Source organism: Mercenaria mercenaria, chromosome 10, assembly GCF_021730395.1.
Source record: "Mercenaria mercenaria strain notata chromosome 10, MADL_Memer_1, whole genome shotgun sequence".
Taxonomy (NCBI): Eukaryota; Metazoa; Mollusca; class Bivalvia; order Venerida; family Veneridae; genus Mercenaria; species Mercenaria mercenaria.
The window spans coordinates 25217217-25243132 of record NC_069370.1 but is presented as its reverse complement, the minus strand read 5'-3'; the positions used below and the strand labels follow the sequence as shown (position 1 = coordinate 25243132).

The 25916-nt window shown below is 36.4% G+C and overlaps 1 protein-coding gene across 2 annotated transcripts in view; it reads left to right on the top strand.

Moving 5' to 3' along the window:
* LOC123559606 (multidrug resistance-associated protein 1-like) overlaps nt 1-25916 on the top strand; it is a 133037-nt gene that overhangs the window by 42717 nt on the left and 64404 nt on the right. For both annotated transcript variants that reach the window (XM_053552540.1, XM_053552541.1), the window contains exons 4-9: nt 1570-1695; nt 3496-3624; nt 3891-4016; nt 7263-7324; nt 9804-9941; nt 16773-16793. In XM_053552540.1, coding sequence (XP_053408515.1) covers nt 1570-1695; nt 3496-3624; nt 3891-4016; nt 7263-7324; nt 9804-9941; nt 16773-16793 — 602 coding nt within the window. The remainder of the gene's footprint in view (nt 1-1569; nt 1696-3495; nt 3625-3890; nt 4017-7262; nt 7325-9803; nt 9942-16772; nt 16794-25916) is intronic.

Genomic DNA, 25916 nt, shown 5'->3' with positions numbered 1-25916 from the left:
AACCGCGTGTAATTAAAAATCACCAGAAAGCGCTTGAACTAATGCCTCGGATTTCAATCGAAGTCGATAAAAGATGTATTTGAGTAAAGACAAATGCCGAAGTGTGAAAACAAGTCAAGTGTCAAGTATAATTGTTTATGTAAAACGGATCTTCCACTTGATGATAAATGCATTTCGTATAGTAAAATTAGTAGAATTTACTCAATATTCAGACAAAGAGTAAAGTTAAGCAAAATACATCTTTCATTAGACTCCCCCACCCAGCAGTCTAAAGCACCTCGGTTAATTGAAAATATTGTTCATGCTGTAATGTGAATCTTCTGTCAAAATGCAAGTGATGCCGCCTGTCTTTTTAAAGTATTTCACGCGATCATCCGATAGGAAGTCAGGTATGTGTAATATGTGTGGAGAGAACCTTACTTACGGAAAGCAGATAACGAATATTTTATATTCAAAAAGATGGACAAGCGATGAGAATGATTAGTCAGTCTGAATTCGTCAATGTCCGAGTTACTTCCTGTGTAAATGAAAGTAGAATTATGCAGATCGGTGCTTACGTTAATAATGCATTCTTAAGATTTTGAGCTGATTTGTTGATCATTTGATGACCGAATATATGTTCGGAAGGTTGACCGAATATTCGAATACCAAAACTGCTATTCGTTGCCATCCCTAGTTAAAAGTGTACTTGAATTGTTTGTTGCATCAAACTTTATCAAAAAGTTTGTTTAAAGAAGTCCTCCATCATAAAATTATGTCTCCCAACACATAGTGGTGTGAGATATATTGATTTACTGCTGTGTGTGTGTGTGTCCGTTTGTGTCTGTCACAAATCTTGTCTGTGCTCTAAGTTGAACAGTTCTCATTCGATCTTCACCGAACTTTAACAAAATGTGTTCGGCCAAGTTCGATAACTAGCCAAAGCTGCCCAGGCACTTCAGAATTATGGCCCTTGAATAACCGAAAATCACTCTGTACACAGATGTCAGTGATACATGTATTGGTGCATTGTAGACTCAGATACATAACTATTCAGATGATTAGGCAGTTGTGGGAGACGTGCGCTTTTCTCAAAAGAAGCTCTAGTTTCTTTTGCTTTTCAATAATTGTCGTCTTCTAACTTGACTATAAATATTTTGTGATAGAGGGTTCCTTAAGAGTAAATTTTTAAGTGCAAATGTATAATACAAAATGATGGAAATTATTCAGAAATGATTTGTCAGTCTAATTAAAGCAAGATATTTATAAATACAACATCCACATATCACAAGATAACTCTCTCCCACAGTAGAAAAAATCTACCTCAGATGTATATAAAACAAGAGAGCTAATGTGTGAGGCTTATTTTCCCTATATGACTGTACAGAAAACTTTAAAAAATCTTAGACTCGAAAAACCAATTGTCAAAATTTGTCAGGTTTTCATAGAATTTATTCCACTTATTTTTAAATCTGACTGACAAACAAATACCACAAAGTACAGTGTTAAATTATTGCCTGTGAATAAGTCTTTTAATTGTTGCTTGAAAAATTTACATTAATTTTGATGTTTTATTTTTCTACATTTCAGTTTTTCTCATTAATATTATTCTTTGTGTGTGGTGTTATTCTGTTATATTCGGGAGAAAAAGCAACAAGTGGTCGCTACAATACAACAGCATTTTACACTGGTGGCAGTATCAATGCTGCTACATTCGTAAGTATTTATATCCATTACACCATTCTCTAAAAATAGAAGGTTGGGGGACTTGAAGGGCAAAAAGGTGTGGTTGTGCTTATGAGTATTTATATTGGTTAACATGGGATTATTTTTAGCTTGACTATAATAATTTTATTTGGGATTTACTTGCTGTCCTCAAACTTGGTGTTACAGCAAGCTTATCTGAAGAATAAACTTTGGATGATATTTGGGGTCACTGTTACTAAAAATAGAAAAATGGCTACCATTCAGTTACTTAGTTTGGGTACACCAACTGTCAGCAAACTTGGTGTGTAGCAAACTTGGTGTAACTTTTTTCAAACAGAAAGGTTGGAAATGTATGTAGGGGGTCACTCAGGTCAGGGTCATGGTCTCTGTAACTAAAAACAGAAAACATGGTTTCCGCTCAGTAACTTTTATTTGGAATGAGATAACTTAACGTAATTTGCTGAGTTTGAAAGTTCCTCTGTGGATCAGTAGTCTAGAGCATTGGGCTGAAGTGATCTTTTTTGCTATGGAACAGATGGATCATGGTTTAAGTCCAAGTCAGGACCTAACTTTTTTGTGATTAAAAAAAGTCATTTTCATGACGTTGGGTCAAGGTTGCAGTTACTAGTCTAAGAAACAGATTTTTTTCACTGTGATCATCATAAAGGTGGTTTCCAGTTTATGAATTCAGTTGGGATTGACTTACTGTCATCAAACTTGATGTATAGCGAGCAAGCTTATATGAAGAACTGGCTTCGGATTGTATTTTGGATCACTGCTACTAAAACAGAAAAATGATTTATGCTCAAAATTTTGAGTTTGGGTACACCTGTTTTCAGCAAGCTTTTATCAAAGACAGAGGTTGGGAATATACTTTGGGTCACTCTGGTCAAGCTGCCTGTTACTAAAAATAGAAAATAGTTTTCAATGAATAATTTGATTAATCTGCATACATTGAAAATTCTGCTATGGTGCAGGGGGCTAAAGTGTTTGTCTTGCTTACCATTTATAATGTGGAATGAACAGGTTGCAGTTAAAATCCTGATCTGGGCCTTACTCTGCCATAGGGTCAAGTTCAAACTAATGGTGTAAATCAGGAATTTCTTAGCAATGACACATCTACTAAGTCTACTGCTATATTTGTACTTCTGAATGGCATGATTTGATGCAGTCAAATATGTATAATAGAACATGATCCATTTTAGTTTGTCTGATTTTTAAAAAAAAATCTGTGAGGTATTGTCGTCACTTGATCGTCATTGGCATTGGTTAAAAATTTTGTTTAGGTCCACCTTTTCTCAAAAACCATATGAGCTACAGCTTTGAAACTTTGTACACTTGTTTGTCATCATTTGGTGACTTAGTAGACCAAGAGCTATAACTCTGATATGCATTTTTTCAAAATAATGGCCCTTTTTTTACTTAAAAAATTTGAATTTCTTGGTTAAAATCTTTGTTTAGGTCCACCTTTTCTCAAACACTATAAGAGCTACAGCTTTGAAACTTTGTACACTTGTTTGTCATCATTAGATGACTACGTAGGCCAATAACTATAACTCTAGCCGGCATTTTGTCAGAATTATGGTCCTTTTTGTTCTTAGAAATTCTGAAATATAACTATTTTCTTACATACTGACCAGCACTTGCAGACGAGCAATGTTACCTGTAGGCAGTGCTCTTGTTAAACAGAACTTGTTGGTGTGATGCAAAGTTTGAAAACCTGGATTTTGTAGAATTTCTACGTTTCTTATTCTTTTGTGGTTTGAAGGATCTTTGTTTAATATATATATGTATGTGTTTCCATTGCAGTTACTTGTGGCATTAACAGTTCAGTTAGAACGTAAAAAAGGGGTAATTACATCTGGAGTATTGTTTGTATTCTGGTTGCTAACCAGTTTGGCTGCCATTATTCCATTTTATACAAAGATAGAAGAAAAGGTTTGTTCCTTTAGTTTGTTGTCTGTGTTGCATTACTAAAGTTCAGTTACTATTTTTTTTACATTTAAGTACTTATTCCAATGTTTATTTTTTTATCTTTGTCAGAATTATATATTCAAGTTATGTTAAAATGGGTTTTAAACTGCTTCTCAGAATTTTTGTGATCCCGAATCTACATAATTGAATTTTGAAATTTTCAAAAAGAGCATAAAATCATCACTAAGATGAAAGCTTGTGTTATAGTGATACTGTTAAATGTATTTCAGGAATATGATGATCGTAAATTCCAGTTCACTCTGTATTGTGTGTATTTTGCTCTTGTATTGCTTCAACTTGTCCTTACAAGTTTCGTAGAGAAACATCAAAGACGCGGTTACCAGACTCTTGGAAAGGTAAGTCCTGCTGTCATTGACTGATACATCAACTAAGTCTTCTGTATATATATTGATTAATTTGTTTGCAAAATTAAATCAAAGTATGATTTTAAGTCCAAACAGCAAATTTTTGAAGAAGTCTGTACTGCATACAAAGACCTTTAAGCGTAACTATCTTTTAGTAAGAGTTTAATTGTCATGTAAAGTGGTCTCTCAAAACTAAATGCTTTAATAAATCAGTCATGCCCACTGCACCATTAGTTGACTTCACAGGCCAAGTCACTAGCTCTTATTTTGTGGGAGATACAGCATTGCTGCTGTCTGTATGCCGGCCATATGTCCTGAAATCTTGTGTGTCCAACTTCTCCCATACTATTGGTCTGATTTGCTTCAAACTTTCACAGATGAACAAACTTGATGTGCAGATGATCTTAAAGGAAGGAACCTTTACTCTGACTATTTTACTGCAGTTATGGCCCTTTGGTGGTTTTGCCATAAAGATTATAGAGAACAATCTTGTGTGTCCAACTTCTCCCATACTATAAGCCTGATTTGCTTCAAACCTTCACAAATGAACAAACTTGATGTGCAGATGATTTTAAAGGAAGGAACTTTTACTGTGACTATTTATACCACAGTTATGGTCCTTTGATAGTTTTGCTACATAGAATATAGAGAAAAATCCTATGAACACTATTGAAAGAATATGCTTGGAAAGTTTTACAGATGAAGGACCTTGATGTAAAGATGACAGTAAATAAAATACTTTTTTCTGTGGCTATTTTTTTCTAGAATTATGCCCTTCCTAATTTCATAAAGAAGGCCATAGTGAAGAAATTTCGTGTGTTCAACTCCTCATACATTTTTTCACTCGTCAGAGTTTAAAAAAAATCTATGAGATATTGTCGTCACTTGAACATCGGCGTCGGTTAAAATTTTTGTTTAGGTCCACCTTTTTTCAAAAACTGTAAGAACTACAGCTTTGAAGCTTTGCACACTTGCTTATCATCATTAGGTAACTATGTTGGCCAAGAACCATAACTCTGATAAACATTTTGTCAGAATTATGGCCCTTTTTGTACTTAAAAAATTTGATTTTTTTTTGTTAAAATTTTTGTTTAGGTCCACTTTTTCTCAAAAGCTATCAGAGCTACAGCTTGAAACCTTACACACTTGTTTATCATCATAAGATAAGTAGACCAAGAACCATAACTCCAACTGGCATTTTGTCAGAATTACGGTCCCTTTGTACTTAGAAAATTTGAATTTCTTTGTTAACATTTTTGTTTAGGTCTACTTCACTTGAATTCTATAAGAACACTAGCTTTGAAACTTTAGTTTAAGCATGTCCTTTCCTCAGCCTCAACGTACTAAAACGTATTAGCGTCTTATGGCCCTTTCATGCTTCCGTAGAAACAACATTTATTACACAAAACTTATTTTGAAAATATTTCTGAAATGTCTAGGTCTGCAGCTCTCAAATACGGTTATATCTTACATCTGAGGCATATACCGACCATCTCAGACAACATCAAAAATGACATTTTGAGCGATTTGATGAAGTTCCAAAACTATCAAAGTACCCTTGGTCCGTTACGGACACCTGTGGGATTTCTGTTTATCCAAAGTTCAAATATTTTTTCATAGATTAAAAGCTGACATGCTGTACTAAAGCCCAGGTAATTTCAATTCGTAATAAAGTGCTGAAAATTGGCTTCCCAATAGCAAAAAAAAAAAAAAAAAAACAAAAGAAGTCCACGCGCATACATTTAGACGGGGTGACCCCTGCGCATGACCCCTGACTATCTACGAATCAAAATGCGGCTTTCGTTTTCAAGTTTAGCATTTCTACTTTCATTTTATTTACTTCCGGAAATAGCTGAAGGTCGAGTGACGTCATTTTCTGTGTCGTCAAAAACATACATATGCCTGGCGAGATTGCATAAATATGTGCTGGCCGTCCTAAGGATTTGTTATTTCTTTCAATCAGATAACATAGTCATTGTGCAAACTACATTTATGAAATGTTGGATTAGATAACAAGCAAGTAAATGATTATATTAATTCATTCCCTTTGAAACATTGCAGACTTGTTTATAATCATTAGGTGATTAAGTAGGCCAAGAGCCATAAGTCTGATTTGCATTTTATCTGAATTATGGCTCTATAATGCACTTAGAAAGTTTGAATTTTGTTTCATTTAACTCATTTTTCTTGATTTCTATAACAGCTATAGCTTTGAAGTCTTGTGCATTTGTTTTTATCATTAGATTAGTATGTAGGTCAAGAACCATAACTCTCACTTGCATTTTGTCAGAATGATGGGCCTTGCAGACGAGCGTTGGCACCTGCAGGCAGTGCTCTACTTGAAGGAATGGATTTAAAGTTGCTCAGATGCACAACTTTATCTGAATACAATTGGCTACAAACTTTTAGTCGAAAATCTTCCATGTGAAGATGGTCTGTACTAAAAATTTAGAGGATGGCACAGTGTTATATGGAAGGGTCTTTTCTAAGACGCTCAGACCCCACAGTATCAAGTTAAAAGGGACCTATGAAATATAAATGCAGGCATAGTTTAAAACTTCTTGTATCTGAGGGTTACAAATATGTTCTTGTATCTGAGGGTTACAAATATGTTCTTGTATCTGAGGGTTACAAATATGTTCTTGTATCTGAGGATTATAAATATGTTCTTGTATTATGTTCTTGTATCTGAGGGTTACAAATATGTTCTTGTATCTGAGGGTTACAAATATGTTCTTGTATCTGAGGGTTACAAATATGTTCTTGTATCTGAGGGTTACAAATATGTTCTTGTATCTGAGGATTACAAATATGTTCTTGTATCGGAGGATTACAAATATGTTCTTGTATCTGAGGGTTACAAATATGTTCTTGTATCTGAGGGTTACAGATATGTTCTTGTATCTGAGGGTTACAGATATGTTCTTGTATCTGAGGGTTACAAATATGTTCTTGTATCTGAGGATTATAAATATGTTCTTGTATCGGAGGGTTACAAATATGTTCTTGTATCTGAGGGTTACAAATATGTTCTTGTATCTGAGGGTTACAAATATGTTCTTGTATCTGAGGATTATAAATATGTTCTTGTATAGGAGGATTACAAATATGTTCTTGTATCGGAGGGTTACAAATATGTTCTTGTATCTGAGGGTTACAAATATGTTCTTGTATCGGAGGATTACAAATATGTTCTTGTATCGGAGGATTACAAATATGTTCTTGTATAAATTACAGGAAGAGTGTCCAGAGGTGAAGGCATCATTCCCATCCAAACTCTCTTTTGAGTGGATAACAAAGTATGTACAGTTTTATTAGCTTGACTTTTTTTGAAGAAATGTAGAGCTACATTGTATGTGCATCGCCCAAGCATCGGCATCGGCGCCGCCATTGGCTAAAGTTTTTTGATAAAGTCAGATAATTATCTTTGTTACTATCAGAGCTATTGCCTTGTCTTGTATGAGTTAGTATTTAAATTTGTTCCTGTCAACAATAATTTACCTGTACTGTATAGAAATAAGTTAATTACCATCAGAAAGGAGAAGTATAGTTCAATATATCAGTATGCTTTTGTTAGCTCACCTGTCACAAAGTGACAAGGTGAGCTTTTGTGATCGCGCGGTGTCCGTCGTCCGTGCATGCGTCCGTCCGTCCGTCCGTAAACTTTTGCTTGTGACCACTCTAGAGGTCACATTTTTTGTGGGATCTTTATGAAAGTTGGTCAGAATGTTAATCTTGATGATATCTAGGTCAAGTTTGAAACTGGGTTACGTGCCATCAAAAACTAGGTCAGTAGGTCTAAAAATAGAAAAACCTTCTGACCTCTCTAGAGGCCATATATTTCACAAGATCTTCATGAAAATTGGTCAGAATGTTCATTTTGATGATATCTAGGTCAAGTTCAAAACTGGGTCACATGCCTTCAAAAACTAGGTCAGTAGGTTTAAAAATAGAAAAACCTTGAGACCTCTCTAGAGGCCATATATTTCAAAGATCTTCATGAAAATTGGTCAGAACGTTCACCTTGATGATATCTAGGTCAAGTTCGAAACTGGGTCATGTGCCATCAAAAACTAGGTCAGTAGGTCAAATAATAAAAAAACATTGTGACCTCTGTAAAGGCCATATTTTTCATGGGATCTGTATGAAACTTGGTCCGATTGTTTATCTCGATGATATCTAGGTCAAGTTCGAAACTGGGTCACGTGTGGTCAAAAACTAGGTCAATAGGTCTAAAAATAGAAAAACCTTGTGACCTCTCTAGAGGCCATATATTTCATGAGATCTTCATGAAAATTGGTCAGAATGTTCACCTTGATGATATCTAGGTCAAGGTCGAAAGTGGGTCACGTGCCATCAAAACCTAGGTCAGTAGGTCAAATAATAGAAAAACCTTGTGACCTCTCTAGAGACCATATTTTTCATGGGATCTGTATGAAAGTTGGTCTGAATGTTCATGTTGATGATATCTAGGTCAAGTTCGTAAGTGGGTCACATGCCGTCAAAAACTAGGTCAGTAGGTCAAATAATAGAAAAACCTTGTGACCTCTCTAAAGGCCATATTTTTCATGGGATCTGTATGAAAGTTGGTCTGAATGTTCATCTTGATGAAATCTAGGTCAAGTTTGAAAAGGGTCATGTGCGGTCAAAAACAAGGTCAGTAGGTCTAAAAATAGAAAAACCTTGTGACCTCTCTAGAGGTCATACTTGTGAATGGATCTCCATAGAAATTGGTCAGAATGTTCATCTTGATGATATCTAGGTCAAGTTCGAAAGTGGGTCACATGCCTTCTAAAAGTAGGTCAGTAGGTCAAATAATGAAAAAACGTTGTGTCCTCTCTAGAGGCCATATTTTTCATGGGATCTGTATGAAAGTTGGTCTGAATGTTTACCTTGATGATATATAGGTCAAGTTTGAAACTGGGTCAACTGCGATCAAAAACTAGGTCAGTAGGTCTTAAAATAGAAGAACCTCGAGACCTCTCTAGAGGCCATACCCTTGAATGGATCTTCATGAAAATTGGTCAGAATGTTCACCTTGATGATATCTAGGTCAAGTTTGAAACTGGGTCACGTGCCTTAAAAAACTAGGTCAGCAGTTCAAATAATAAAAAAACCTTGTGACCTCTCTAGAGGCCATACTTTTCTGGGATCTGTATGAAATTTGGTCTGAATGTTCATCTTGATGATATCTAGGTCAAGTTTGAAACTGGGTCAACTGCGATCAAAAACTAGCTCAGTAGGTCTAAAATTAGAAAAATCTTTTGACCTCTCTAGAGGCCATATTTTTCAATGGATCTTCATGAAAATTGATCTGAATGTTCACCTTGATGATATCTAGGTCATTTTCGAAACTGGGTCACGTGCAGTCAAAAACTAGGTCAGTAGGTTTAAAAATAGAAAAATATTGTGACCTCTCTAGAGGCCATATTTTTCATGAGATCTTCATGAAAATTAGTGAGAATGTTCACCTTGATGATATCTAGATAAAGTTCAAAACAGGGTCACCTACCTTCGAAAACTAGGTCAATAAGTCAAATAATAGAAAAACCTTGTGACCTCTCTAGAGACCATATTTTTCAATGGATCTTCATGAAAATTGGTCAGAATTTTTATCTTGATAATATCTAGATCAAGTTCAAAACTGGGTCACCTGAGCTCAAAAACTAGGTCACTATGTCAAATAATAGCAAAAACGACGTCATACTGAAAACTGGGTCATGTGGGAACAGATGAGCGATTCAGGACCATCATGGTCCTCTTGTTTTAATTTTTCAGACTGGTTGTAAAGATTTACAAGTCTGGGATAAAAGATTATGAATTGTGGGATCTACATCCACGTGACAAGTCAGAAACATTTATACCAAAGGTGCAAAAATCCTGGCAAGAAGAATTGCAGAAGTACAGACAAGCTGAGTATGTATTACATTATGTTTTCCATAACTACAGAGAAATATACAACATTTGTCTGTTTATGACTTAGAGATGTCAGTGGAACCATTATTAGTAATTATAATCAACTGTAATCAATTACGTTTTGTTGTGCATTCTAAAGTAATCAAATTCTTTATCAAATTTTGATAACATGTGAATGTTATGAAAAACATGCAATGTAAATGACACGTGTCATGCATATCACAAAAAGTTTTTGACCCAGAGTCATTAAATCTAAGTTTATTATTCAGCATGTGAAATTGTGCACCTGGTGTTTTAATTGGGATCTTACACAGCTAGACCAGAGTTATGTCCCTTGACAAAAATATGCAATAAAGGGCCTATAAGTCTGTGTCACATATATCTCAAAAAGTATTTGCCCTAGGAGTATCAAACATTATTTAAATATTATTCATCATGTGAAGTTGCACACCTGCGGTATTGTTAGAGATTTCGTTTGGCAGACCAGAATTATGGCCCTTAACTTAGTCAAGAATATGCATAAAAGGGTATAAAACTTTGTGTGGCACTTATCTTATAATGTATTTGACTTAGAGTCATGAAACATAATAGGAATATATATTCAGCATGTGAAGTTGTCGCCTGAGGTTTTGTTCAGGGCTTCTGTCAGTCAAACCAGAGTTATACAAGTTTATATTGCATGTATCTCAAAAAGTATTTGACTTAGAGTCATGATATATTAAAGCATATGAAGTTGTGCACCTGATGTTCTGTTTGGGATTTTACTCGGCCAGACTAAAGTTATGGCCCTTGACTTGGTGAAAAATACACATAAAGTGCTTTAAAGTTTGTGTTGCGTATATCTTCAAATTGTGATATTTCTCTTAGAGCCTTGAAACCATGTACAGTGACAGGAAGTAGGGGCACATGTGTTCTATAGACACACATAAAGTTTTACTTTTAGTTTTTAGCTTACCTGTCACGTAGTGACAAGGTGAGCTTTTGTGATCACCCGTCGTCCGTTCACAATTTCTTGTCAACACGATAGAGATCACAGTTTGCAATCAAGTTTAATCAAACTTGCACACAACTTGTTTTGGCATAATATCTCTGTTACTTTCAAAAACTGGCATCTCGGTTCCTTTCAAAAACTGGCCAGATCCCATCATGGGCTCCAGAGTTATGGCCCCTTAAAGGGCCAAAATTTACTATTTTTGGCTTGTGAACACGTTAGAGACCACATTTTGCACAAGTTGTATTGTTATAATATCTTGGTTCCTTTCGAAAACTAGCCAGATCCCATCATGGGTTTAAGAGTTAAGTTAAGGCCCCTTAAAGGGCCAAAATTTGCTAGTTTTGGCTTGTGAACATGATAGATACAACATTTTGCAATCAACTTTAACCAAACTTGCACACAACTTTTAATGGCATAATATGTCGCTTCCTTTTGAAAACTGGCCAGATCCCATCATGGGTTTCAGAGTTATGGCCCTTTAAAGGGCCAAAATTTGTTATTTTTTGCTTGTGAACACGATACAGACAACATTTTGCAATCAGCTTTTATCAAACATGCACACAACTTGTATTGGCATAATATCTCAATTTTTTTCGAAAACTGGCCAGATCCCATCATGGGTTCAAGAGTTATGGCCCCTTAAAGGTCCAAAATTTGCTATTTTGCTTTCGCAGCCATATAGAGACTTCATTTATGGTTTGATTTGATACAGACTTGCAAAATATCTTCAACAACAAAAAATCTTCGTTTCCATGATGAATCTGTCAGATTCAGTCATAAGTTCTGGAGTTATTTTATATCTGATTACCTCCCCTGATTGTAATCAGAATGGATTTATATCAGTAAGTACTCATAGGACTCATTTGAAATTTCATTATTGTCATTAGTTGGACTGAGACAGTCAGGGTAGATAACTATGGACTGATTTTATGTCAAATTACCTCCCTTTATTAGTACCCTACTGGTTGAAAACCGGTTTCGGGGACTATAGGAATGCGCTTTTCCGTCATTCCTCTGTAGCTCAAAGGTCAAGGTCACAATTGGAGGTCAAAGGTCAACAGGGCTTTTTTCCCGTTTGGTCCATAACTCTCCCATCCATGAAGGGATTTTAATATTACATGGCACAGATGTTCCCCATGATGAGACAACGTGTCATGCGCAAAACCTGGACCCCTAGCTTAAAGGTCAAGGTCACAATTGGAGGTCAAAGGTCAACAGGGCTTTTTTCCTGTCTGGTCCATAACTCTGACATTCATTAAGGGATTTTAATATCACTTGACACAAGTGTTCCCCATGATGAGACGACATGTCATGTGCAAATCCCGGACCCCTAGCTCAAAGGTCAAGGTCACAATTGGGGGTAAAAGGTCAACAGAGTTTTTTTCCTGTCCCGTCCGTAACTCTGCCGTCCATGAAGGGATTTTAATATTACTCGGCACAAATGTTCCCCATGATGAGACAACATGTCTTGCGCAAAGCCCAGACCCTTAGCTCAAAGGTCAAGGTCACAATTGGAGGTCAAAGGTCAATAAGGCTTTTTTCCTGTCCGATCCAGAACTTTGTCATCCATCAAAGGATTATAATATTACTTGGCATAAATGTTCCCCATGATGAGATGACGTGTCATGCGCAACACCCAGTACCCTAGCTTAAGGTCAAGGTCACACTTTGAGATCAAAGGTTAGGAGGATTTTTTTCCTGTCCAGTCTATAACTTTGTCATGCAAAACAGGATTTAGATATTAGTTGGCACAAATATTCCCCTGGATGAAACGACAGGTCATGCGCAAAACCCAGGCCCAAGGTCTAATGTCAAGGTCACACTTAGAGACCAAAGGTCAGTCACAAGAATGACTTTGTCTGGAGCATTTCTTCTTCATGCATAGAGGGATTGTGATGTAATTTGGCACAAATTTTCACCAACATAAGACGGATTGTCATGCGCAAGAACCAGGTCCCTAGGTCTAAGGTCAAGGTCATATTTAGAGGTCAAAGGTCATATTCAAGAATGACTTTGTATGGAACATTTCTTTTTCATGCATGGAGGGATTTTGATGTAACTTGGATCAAATGTTCACCATCATGAGGCACCCTTGTTTTTAAAATTACGTCCCTTTGTTTAACTATAAATAGATTTTATTGTAACTTTTTTATTACTGGTGGTACAGAAAAATCAAGACCACTTTTCTGTGGTACAACATGCATGTTACATCCAATTTTTAGGTGTATTTTGACCTATCTCTACCTGGTTAAGAATTTCTTGTGGACTTATATTTTATAGATTTTTTTTTTTTTTTTTTTTTTAGGATTAATTTCCCTTTGTTGTTACTATAAATAACTTATTTGATAACTTTTTTATAATCAGCCAAAACAATTCAGTATGAAAACAACTGTGGGTTTTTATATATGCACATTTTAATCCAAGTGTGTTGCTATAACATATTGTATATATAGTACAATATTGTTTATACATCATTGACAGATATCCGTTCATTATGTTATACTGCAGTAGAGAAAATTAGGTGCCTTCCAGTAGGGGACTTTGTATTGCATGGCAATACTTCATTCACTTGTTATATGCCCGAAGGGACGTATTATGTTATGACGCTGGTGTCCGTCTGTCCGGTGTCCGTCTGTCCGTTAGCAATTTCGTGTCTGCTCTGTAACTCTTGAACCCCTTGAAGGATTTCAAGGAAACTTTACACAAATGTTCACCACACTGAGATGATGTGCAGAGCGCATGTTTTGGATGTCTCGCTTCAAGGTCAAGGTCACACTTAGGAGTCAAAGGTCATATCAGTTTGTTTCGTGTCCGCTCTGTAACTCTTGAACCCTTTGAAGGATTTCAAAGAAACTTGACACAAATGTTCACCACACCAAGACGACGTGCAGAGTGCATGTTCCGGTTGACTTGCTTCAAGGTCAAGGTCACACTTAGGGGTCAAATGTCATATCAGTTTGTTTCGTGTCCGCTCTGTAACTCTTGAACTGCTGGAAGGATTTCAAAGAAACTTGGCAGAAATGTTCACCACATTGTAATGATGTGCAGAGCGCATGTTTCGCTTCAAGGTCAAGGTCACACTTAAGGGTCAAAGGTCATATATGACTGCTTTGTGTATATTGCTCTGCATTGCAGTGCTCTTGTTTTTATTTGGCAGATCTCTTTTTTCGTACTTACAATAATTTTGTTTTTGAATTACTTCCCTTTTATGTTACTATAAATAGCTTATTTTGAAACTTTTTTATTAGTGGCCGTAGGGAAAAACCGAGATCACTTTTCTGTGGTACAACATGGATGGTACCTCCAATTTTAAGGTGTATTTTTACATACCTGTACCTGACAAGGATTTTTTTGTAGACTTTGAATATTTTTTTTGTGGACTTAGATTTGTTTTTTGAAGTTTTCCTTTTGTTGTTCCAGTCCTTTGGGGCTACAACAGTCAAGTTCTTAAAATTTTGCTCCAATCCTATGATGTAAGCCTTCGGGCGTATATTGCCCCGCTTGGCGGCGCTCTTGTTTCAAATTAAAATGGGTATATCTCCGTAACTAATGAAGATACTGATCTGAAATTTCATTTATGTCATCAGATGGACTTGGACAATCAGTGAAGATACATATTGACTGAATTTATGACAAATTACCTCCCTTTATTTTTTATGTAAATGAATATACCTAGCAGCTTCTAATGAGATTGGTTTGAATTGTTATTTATGTCTTCCATGGTAAGAAATTTCTGCTTTTACTTACTTTTCTAATATATTGTTGTAAAGGATTGTACTCTGTATCTTCTACATGCATATAACAATGCATGATTACCTCCCCTGATTTAATAAAAATGGATTTATCTCAGTAAGTACTCATAGGACTCATTTGAAATTTCATTATTATCATTAGTTGGACTGAGACAATCAGGGTAGATGACTATGAACTGATTTTATGTCAAATTACCTCCCTTTGTTTCAAATTAAAATGGGTATATCTCCGTAACTAATGAAGATATTGATCGGAAATTTCATTTATGACATCACATGGACTTGGACAATCAGTGTAGATACATATTGACTGAATTTATGACAAATTACCTCCCTTTATTTTTTATGTGAATGAATATACGTTAGCAGCTTGTAATGAGATTGGTTTTAAATGTTATTTAAGTCTTCCAGGGTAAGGAATAGTCATGCTAGTACAAAAATGCAGCATTTGAGCCTAAGGACCCTCAAACATGGTATGGAGATTGGCCCTGACTAGTACGTGACCCATAGGTCAAAAGGGACGGTTACAAGAAAATATTTATCCTGATGATATTTAATGTGTATGCCTATGTGATCTATGTCAAAACTTGATCTTATCATTAAGAGCAATGGTACTCAGGTGAGCGATATAGGGCCATCATGGCCCTATTGTTTATATTGCCTCTGAGTATCTTGTCAATCTGCTGTTCTCTCCCCACTCCACCACACACACACACACACACACACACACACACACACACATGCCCTTCCTGCTCTCCAAATTAACCACCAAAAATAAAAAATTAGTTTATTTTTAGCTCACCAGAGCCAAAGGCTCAGGGTGAGCTATTCTGATCCGGCGTCCGTAAAGTTTTACTTTAAACGACATCTCCTCATAAATCGCTAGGCCAATTTCATCCAAACTTCACAGGAATGTTCCTTGGATGAAGCTCTACAAAAAATATTCAAAGAATTGAATTCCATGCAGAACTCTGGTTGCCATGGCAACCGAAAGGAAAAACTTTAAAAATCCTCTTCTCAAAAACCAGAAGCCCTAGAGCTTAGATATTTGGTGTGAAGCATTGCCTAGTGGACCTCTACCAAGTTTGTTCAAATCATGACCCCGGCCCAGCGGTCACTTGATTTTACATAGGAAAATCTTAAAAAACCTTCTCAAAAACCAGAAGCCTAGAGCTTAGATATTTGACATGCAGTATTGCCTAGTGGACCTCTACTAAAATTGTTCAAATCATGACCCCAGGGGTCACTTGATTTTACATAGATTTCTATAGGAAAATCTTCAAATTTTTTTAAAAAATAAACCAGAAGGCCTAGAGCTTAGATATTTGACATGTAGCATTGTCTAGTGGACCTCTACAAAATCTGTTCAAATCTTGACCCCCACCCAGGGTCAAATTGACCCAGCCCCAGGGGTTACTTGATTGTACATAGGGAATCTTCATAAATTTGCTAAAAATAAACCAGAAGGCCTAGATCTTAGATATTTGATATATAACATTGCCTAGTACCTTCTACAAACTTTGTTTAAATCATGACCCCCGGGGTAAAATTGGCCCCGCCCCAGGGGTCACTTGATTTTACATAGGAAAATCTTAAAAAAAATATTTGACATGTAGCATTGCCTAGTGGACCTCTACAAAATTTGTTCAAATCATGACCCCCGGGGTAAAATTGACCCCGCCCCAGGGGTTACTTGATTGTACATTGGAAAATCTTCCAAAAAATTTCTAAAAATCAGCAGTTTGACATTTAAAACATGTAGCTCATATTTCTCAGGTGAGCAGTCCAGGGTCATCATGACACTCTTGTTTTATTCCCTTGTGTTTCATGATATTGTATCTTCATATACCCCCAACCTCCCAACCAGCCTGTGTTAGAAACCTGTCACCTGTCACTTACATTAGCCACCACATTACTGAGTACCTTTTGTTTCTTGAAATTGTTTCTTCTTTTACACCCCAACATCAATCACCTCCTTCTCTTAGTATCCCATCAAACAAAGATCAGACCCATTTACAGTTTTATTCCATTAATTTGCTGTATGTCCATTGAACCTAATTGTGATACATGTATATTTGTTTTCAGTGAAATACCAGTATCTAATGGGTAGAGTATAGTAATTACTAGTTATAAAACCCTTCCACAAACCCAAACATTACTGTTATTTCATTACTCAAGTGTTTCTAATGTTCCTGTTCCTGTCATGTCAATACTTAAAGTTCTTACCAATATTCCAATGTATGATACCCTGATTGTGATTTTTAGCTTGACTATTCGAAGAATAAGTAGAGCTATCCTACTCACCATGGCATCGGCGTAGGCGTCGGCGTCACACCTTGGTTAAGATTTTCGTACCAGTCCACTTTTTGAAAAAATTCTTTTGAGATAAAGCTTTCAAACTTTCAACACTTGTTTACCATCACCATGTCCAATTTTAGGCAAGAGTGCATAACTCCATCAAGGATTTTGGCTGAATTATGGCCCCTTTTAACTTAGAAATCTTGGTTAAGTTTTTCGTACCAGTTCACATTTTGTGTAGTGTTTGACATATGGCATGAAACTTTTATCACTTGTTTATTATAACATTCTCTATCTGTAGGCAAGAGAACATAACTCTGTCAACTATTTTGGCAGAATTATGGCCCTTTTTGGACTTGGAAATTGTTACAACTTTTGTACAAGTCTAAGTTTTGTCAAAACAATTTGACATGTGGCTTTGAAACTTTGAACACTTGTTTATCATCATGATTTATATTTGTAGGCAAGAGTACATACTCTGTCAACTATTTTGATTGAATTATGGCCCTTTTTTGACTTGGAAATTGATTCAGTTTTCGTACAAGTCCATGTTTTGTCAAAACTATTTGACATATTGCTTTGAAACTTTGAACGTTTGTTTATCATCTTGATTCCCATCTGTATGCAAGAGTACATAACACTGTCAACTATTTTGGCTGAATTATGGCCCTTTTTGGACTTGGATATTGGTTCAGTTTTCATACAAGTCAATGTTTTGTCAAAGCTAATTGACATGTGGCTTTGAAATTTGAACTCTTGTTTATCATAATGATTCCCATCTGTAGGCAAGAGTACATAACTCTGTCAACTATTTTAGCTAAATTATGGCCCTTTTTGGGCTTGGAAATAAGTTAAGTTTTTTGTACCAGTCTGTATTTTGCCTAACCTGTTTGTCATATGGCTTTTAAACTTTGAACACATGTTTACCTTCATAGTCTACTTACCTAAGACAAGGACTTTGCCTCAGTTATGGCCCTTGTTTAGACATAGAAATTAGTTAGGTTCATACCATTCAGTATTTTGTCCATTAACTGTTTGATATATGGCTTTGAAACTTTGAACACTTGCTTACCAACATGGTCACACATTGCCATATAGTGCAAGACTAAACCAAATCCACAAATGCAGGTACATTGTTTGTCTTATCTGTTCCTTTTCTTTTGACCCTATACTTCTATCAATGCTTCGAATAGTCAAGCATACTGTCAACAGAAGCTCTTGTTCTGTTATTATACCCCCCACAAAACGAAGTTTGTGGAGTAGGGGATGGGGTGGTGTATATAGGAGTGAGCTTGGCAGTCGGTTGGTCGGTCTGTACGTTGGTTGTTGTGGTTTCTGGATGATAACTCATGAAAGGCTTGACCAATTTGAATAATCTTTGGTACACAGGTGTAACATCAGAAAATACAGGTCAAGTTCGAATTTGGGGTCAATAGGTCAAAGGTCAAGGTAACAGTGACCCTGAACAGTTAAACGGTTTCTGGATGATAACTTGAGAACGCTTGGGCCTATGATCATATATTTTGGTACACAGAATGTATCATCATGAAATACAGGTCAGGTTCGACTTTGGGGTCTGTAGGTCAAAGGTCAAGGTCACAGTGACTAGGAACAGTTAAATGGTTTCCGGATGATAACTTGAGAACACTTGAGCCTAGGATCATAATTTTTGGTACACAGATGTAACATCATGAAATACAGGTCAAGTTCGACACTGAGGTCTGTTGGTCAAAGGTCAAGGTCACAGTGACTCGGAACAGTTAAACGGTTTCCAGATAATAACATGAGAAGGCTTGGATCTAGGATCTTAAATTTTTGTACACAGGTGTAACATGATTAAATACAGGTCATGTTCGACTTTGAGGTTTATAGGTCAAAGGTCAAGGTCACAATAACCCGAAACAGTTAAACGGTTTCCGGATGATAACTTGAGAATGTTTGGGCCTAGGATCATGAAAATTGATAGCGAGGTTGGTTATGACCAGCAGATGACCCCTAATGATTTTGAGGTCACAGGTCAAGGTCACAGTGTGACCCGGAACACTTAAACAGTTTTCGGACATTAACTTCACAACGCTTGGGACTAGGATCATGACCAGCAGATGACCTCTATTGATTTTGAGGTAAGTAGGTCAAAGGTCAAGCAAGTTCAGCTTTGACATTGGCTTTGTTCTGTGACAAGGCCATATTGTGGGGGTATAATTTGTCACTCCTGTGACAACTCTAGTTTCTTTACCTAAAGTTACTGACATCAGTGTTTGTGGTATTACTATAAAATTATAAGATACCTGTGATGTATCCTTAAGGAGGTAGGTTACCTTAATATTTGTATGTGCACATGTCCAACTGAAACTAACGTGACGATTTACGATGACATTTACGACAGTCTAAATGTGTTTGTATATCCATTCTTCTGAAAAAAAATCATGAACCTGCCTCCGATCTGATGCTTAATGGTTTAATAATGCAGAAATGATTAATAAATTGCCGCAGAAACGCTTCAAAACATTGTTGCCTTAAAATGACGTCATTGACGTCATGACGTGACGTGTCAGTTACTGCGCAAAATTAATAGCTTTTATTTTGAAAGTATGTAATTTTGTGCATTTTCTTGATTTACACAGTTTTTAAACAGCAACTATTTGCTGAAATATTTTTATGAGTCATTCGCTCTGAATAATGATCAATATTTTGCTTCTTTTATTTAGTTATATTGAAATGTTATGCGGAATGTAAGAAAATGGATGATGGTAACTGATGTTATTGGGATTAAAGTTGGGTGAAAGGTTACTTTTTACATCCATTTTCAAATGAAAATTAGGCAGTTTGATTTGTAATACCTATTTTCCAGTTTTCGTTGATAATTTGTTAGTTGTATACTAAAACTAAGTTCTGAAATTGTTCAAAATTGTGGTTTCTTGAATTATATTGATGTTAACATGGAAACGAAGCCCATGACCTATATATCTAAAGATAAAATTCGAAAGCGTTGACACTGGTCTATTTAAGGAACACAGCTTCGACTTTATTTCAACAATATCCATGAGAAAAATAGCAGCATGCAGAACTATTTTTCCATAAAAATGTCAGACGATGGGTACTACTGTTAGTATTTTAAGCTGTGAAATTTGTTTAAATAAATGCAAATACATTTGTAACACGAAAGTTTTCCTTACGTTAGAAAAAAGATGTTTCAAAGCTACATTAACAAGAAAGATAATTTAATTTCATATTTTTTTTTATAAGAAGTTATGATAAAACTCAAGATAAAAGCTATTTTATACATCTCTTTTGCCATGGTTACTTTTAAGAAAGATAGGGTACCATGTAAAGTGCTTGGTATTTTGCTAATCATATTACCCAAATATTCCATGTTGGTCATTAACAGAATGGCACTGAAGCTGTCGAAAAGAAACATTTTCATACATAGTTTTTAAAAATGAGAGAAAATGCGTTACCATGGAAAAACGAGCCCCGCGACATATACATTTTAAGCTTTTATTAGAAAGCTAATGCGCATACTAGTAAAATTATCAATTATGCAGACTTCTACAGATAACAATGAAACCAAAATATACTGAAAAGTGTTGACTGTTCGTATTTGTATTCTTCTTTCAGAGAACAGGAGAATTACAAAGCTAACTCCATTTTCATTCAACGTTTCGACTATTTTTATTAGTCTTCTTCAGGAAGTAAACAAATATGATATGAAATAAACAACGTCATGAATATATCATTCTATTCTTCTTTCAGTATGAAATATCTTTGGAGTGTCGTGTACTTTAAACCTGGATAAAAAATGTACTTGAAGTGACAGAGATAAACGGAATTGAGATTGCAGCAGTTAAAACATTAAATTACATGAAATACAAAAACTTGCTGGGGTTCAACTAATTATACCCCCACAAAACGAAGTTTGGGAGGGTATATAGGAGTGAGCTTGGCGGTCGGTCGGTCGGTCCGTTGGTTTTGCATGGTTTCCGGATGATAACTCAGGAAAGGCTTGACCAATTTAAATAATGTTTGGTACACAGGTGTAACATCAGAAAATACAGGTTAAGTTTGAATTTGGGGTCAGTAGGTCTAAAGATCAAGGTCACAGTGACCCTGAACAGTTAAACGGTTTCCGGATGATAACTTGAGAATGCTTGGGGCTAGGATCATAAATTTTGGTAAACAGATGTAACATCATGAAATGCAGGTCAAGTTCGACTTTGAGGTCTGTAGGTCAAAGATCATGGTCACAGGGACTCGGAACAGTTAAATGGTTGCCGGATGATAACTTGAGAATGCTTGGGCCTAAGATCATAAATTTTGGTACACAGGTGTAACATCATGAAATGCAGGTCAAGTTCGACTTTGGGGTCTGTAGGTCAAAGGTCAGGGTCACAGGGACTCAGAACAGTTAAATGGTTTCCAGATGATAACTTGAGAACGCTTGAGCCTAGGATCATAAATTTTATAACACAGGTGTAACATCATGAAATACAGGTCAAGTTCTACTTTGAGGTTAGTAGGTCAAAGGTCAAGGTCACAGTGACTTGGAATAGTTAAACGGTTTCCAGATGATAACTTGAGAATACTTGGGTCTAGGATCATGAAAATTGATAGGGAGGTTGGTTATTAGTAGCAGGTGACCCCTAAAGATTTTGAGGTCAGTTGGTTACAGGTCAAGGTCACAGTGACCCGGAACATTTAAACAGTTTTCGGACAATAACTTGAGAATACTTGGGACTAGGATCAGGAAACTTAATCTGGAGGTTGGTCATGTCAAGCAGATTAGTGCGATCAATTCGTAACAGAAAATGCCAAAATACTTCAGAAAATGGGAAAAGCACCAAAATTGGCACTGCTATTTATTAAAGCATTAAAAACATTTTTTTCATTGGACCCATTTGATATATGTCAAGATTGCCGATATTGCGGCCGTTTTCCAAAATGGCCGCCAAAACTCAATATTTACCTTAGAAGATTCTAATGAAAGGTCATTATATTTACATTCACCCCCAAAATGCACTAAATATAAATGTATATAATAAAATAAATCCTAAATTTGCATCAAATGCAAAAATAACAATTCAAATGATGTTAGTTTCTTTCTGTTTCCATGGTAACGGCAAAAATCTAACCTTTAAAACTTAGTTTAATATTATCATTGTGAAGTTTTCATATTTTAAAAAATATTTTGTTTTAATATATGTAATTTATATTATTTCACTTGAATTCCCCCCACAGCAGCATATTTAAAACATTGTTGTTATTCCCTTACCAGTATTTAGCCAGATGGGGCTTATGGGTTGCCCCTGTATGCATGTCAATACGTCAGCCATGCAGAGTGGGATACTGCAATAACTTTGAAACTACAGCAGAATTTTTCATGATACGTGGTACATGGATAGATGGCAATGCAGAGAATGCCAATGTCATTTAAATTTGTTCCTATGGCAACAAATGTTGTTGCTATGGCAACAAATAGTGCACGAATATGACACAAAGTGTCATCCTGCATTTCTTCAAAACAAGGAGAGATTGTTTCTTAAGAAATTTTACATAGACAGAGGGACAAATTGAGAACATGCTTGTTATCTTATTTTCTCCTCTTGTACATCATTTTGTCCGTCTGTATGTCGGTCCATCATTTGCAAATGGCGGATTCTTCAGTAACTTCAAAATTGCAAATTCTAAAGACTTCTTTATGAAACCTTGTTTATAGATGGTAAGTAATATGGAGAATGTGAAGGTCAATTAACTTAGTTGCTATATAAAATTGTAGTTTCTTTGACACCAAAATACGACAACTACTCCTTTCAGTTTGGGACTTCGAAATGCAAGAATAGATTATAGCGACGGGCTAGTAGGATCAAACGAAACAATGTTCCTTATTATGCACCCGCAGTCACAATGTTTGCGTAATAAATTGCTAACTGTGTAACAAAGAAGAGTGAGGCTGAAAATATAAAAGTTGCTTTCATGGACAACACTTAGTAACTATTCTGTGAAATATATTACTCTGAACAGTGAGCTGAAATCTGAAATAAGGTACATGTCAGATACTCTTGTCAGTACACACAAGCACGAGATTGTCGACAATTTTAGTAAACTTGCATAACGCAGTGCAGAGCATTTCAGCACGTTTGACAAATTACGTCTTCCTCGACAGACTTTATCGAGGTTGCAAATGCACTTGAGGAGCTATTGGTACGAGACTCGGGTACTTAAGACAAAAACTATTGGAAAGGTTCCAATATATCAAAGATCTCTCTGGTCAGCCTTATTATCTTGACTAGGAATTTCAGGAAAGAGATAGAACAGCCGACACCCATATGTGCCCGACCTAATGGGCAACTTTTTTTAGTATGTTCAAGAGGTGTAGCAGACGATGCAGGAATGCACATTATAGCCCTAATCTATATGTGAACAGATGGTTGATCAAGCTACTTGACATGTTTTGCTGTAAAGAAGAGTATCGAAAGCCTCCATTTATACCCCAGAAATATAATACGAACAGTTTACTTGTAGGAAGATGTAGAAAATGCATTTAAAAGCTTGATTCACCGGTAAGCACGAGCTGTACTGGTTAGTTTTGTTTGACAAGACAGTGTTATTCTTACATTGGACTGCTTAACTGGAAGTACAAATGGTAAATAGATAATATTTGTCGTCTTAAAACTAGTAATTTATATTGGTATTAAAATTGTGTTTCGAATGTACCTGTGCTCATTAGAAAAATCCTCAAGTACTCACATTTAATTTAATTTTAATTTCAGTAAAATGTCCAGAAATAGATATTAGAGCACATTTTTCTTGTAGAAATGATATTCTGCTCTTAATTTAATACCCCCGTTACACTCAGCCACGTTCCCACTACGTCGTAAAAACTAGTAGGACGCAGTAAGAACTTGTAAAATGTAGAAGAAACACAGTAGACTCCGATGAGAACATGATGATTAATAATTATGGTCTCCATGAGTGTAGAGAACGCGGTCGAATTTTGGACATGTTCAAAACAAATGTAGTGAGAACGCGGTCTAATCAGGAAGCAGGAAGGACGTAGTAATGATTAACTAAAACCTAGTAGGACATAGTACAAGCGTGGTGCGGACGGGAAAGGCTGCATGGCGTGCTCACTGCGCTGTCATTGGGTTATCATTGCGTTCTTGCTATGTCAATAGAGTTCTTACTACAACTTATCTACGCATGTGTGCTATGACCATGCTACGTGCATGCCACATTGTAGTATACCGCATAAGTTTATTTATACGTTCTTCGGTTCTTAACACATCTATGTCACGTTTGCAGCAGGTTTTCGCCATGATTGGTTCAGATTCTGAAAATTAAGTATGAATACTGGATCCAGTTCCCAATCACTTCGTTTTCAATCAGCAATGGGTATCGAACATCATCAGGAATTGCCACATAATCATGGACTCAGCAGCACTGGCAGCTTGTAGTGGACTTTTGGACCTCCATATATCCTTCACACTGCTTTTGCTTATTCCACCGCAGTCTCTCTATAAGACTGCTCTTTTTTCTTCATTGGGGTGTTAGGGTGAGGTGGGAGGTCGTCGTTTATTGTAATTTATGGTTGTTGAGTGTAGATGCGGACACAATTATGTCAATACAACTTGCAGAAGGAATGGAAAAAAAGAGGCGCATGGCGTAGTATTTATAAGTAGCCGACGAATGCAGTGAAAAGGTGATAAGCATATGGTTAAAGCATGGTAAGCGAGAGGTGCAATCTGACTGATCGTACTAAGAATGTAGTAAGAACACACTGGACGTGAAGAAGCGCGTGGTAAGAAAATTAGTGTGAACGTGTTAGATGCAGTGAGAACCTCGCAAGGATGTTAAAAGCGCGTAGTATGAACTTTAGATCTGCACATTTTTATGCCCCCCTTTGAAAAAGGAGGGGTATGTTGTTTTGCAGATGTCGGGTCGGTCGGTCGGTCGGAATGTAGACCTATCCGTTTCCGGATGATAACTCAAGAAGGCTTGGGTCTAGGATCATGAAAATTGATAGGGAGGTTGGTCATCACCAGCAGATGACCCCTATTGATTTTGAGGTCTGTATGTCAAAGGTCAAGGTCACCATGACCCTGAATAGTAAAACGTTTTCTGGATGATAACTCAAAAATACTTGGACCTAGGATCATGAAAGTTTATAGGGAGGTTGGTAATGACCAGCGGATGACCCCTATTGATTTTGAGGTCAGTATGTTAAAGGTCAAGGTCACAGTGACCCTGAACAGTAAAACGGTTTCCGGATGATAACTCAAGAACGCTTGGGCCTGGGATGATGAAAGTTGATAGGGAGGTTGATCATGACCAGCAGATGACCCCTATTAGATTTGAGGTCAATATGTTAGAGGTCAAGGTCACAGTGACCTAGAACAGTAAAACGGTTTCCGGATAATAACTCAAGAACGCATAGTCCTAGGGTCACAAAAGTTGATAGGGAAGTTGGTCATGACCAGCAGATGACCCCTATTGATTTTGAGGTCAGTATGTCAAAGGTCAAGGTCACATTGACCAGGAACAGTAAAATGGTCTCCGGGCAGTAACTCAAGAACGCTTGGGCCTAGTGTCATAAAAATTACTAGTTAGGTTGGTCATGATCAGCAGATGAGCCCTATTGATTTTAAGGTCATTAGGTGAAAGGTCAAGGTCACATTGGCCAGGAACATTTAAAATGGTTTCTGATCTTCTTGTCTAAAACCACAGAGCCTAGGGCTTTGATATTTAGTATGATGCATCATCTAGTGGTCTTCTACCAAGATGATTCAAATTATTACCCTGGGGTCTAATATGACCCGCCCCGGGGGTCATATGGTTTACATAGACATATAGAGAAAAACTTTGAAAATCTTCTTCTTCAAACCACAAAGACTAGGGCTTTGTTATTTGTAATGTAGCATCATCTAGTGATTCTGT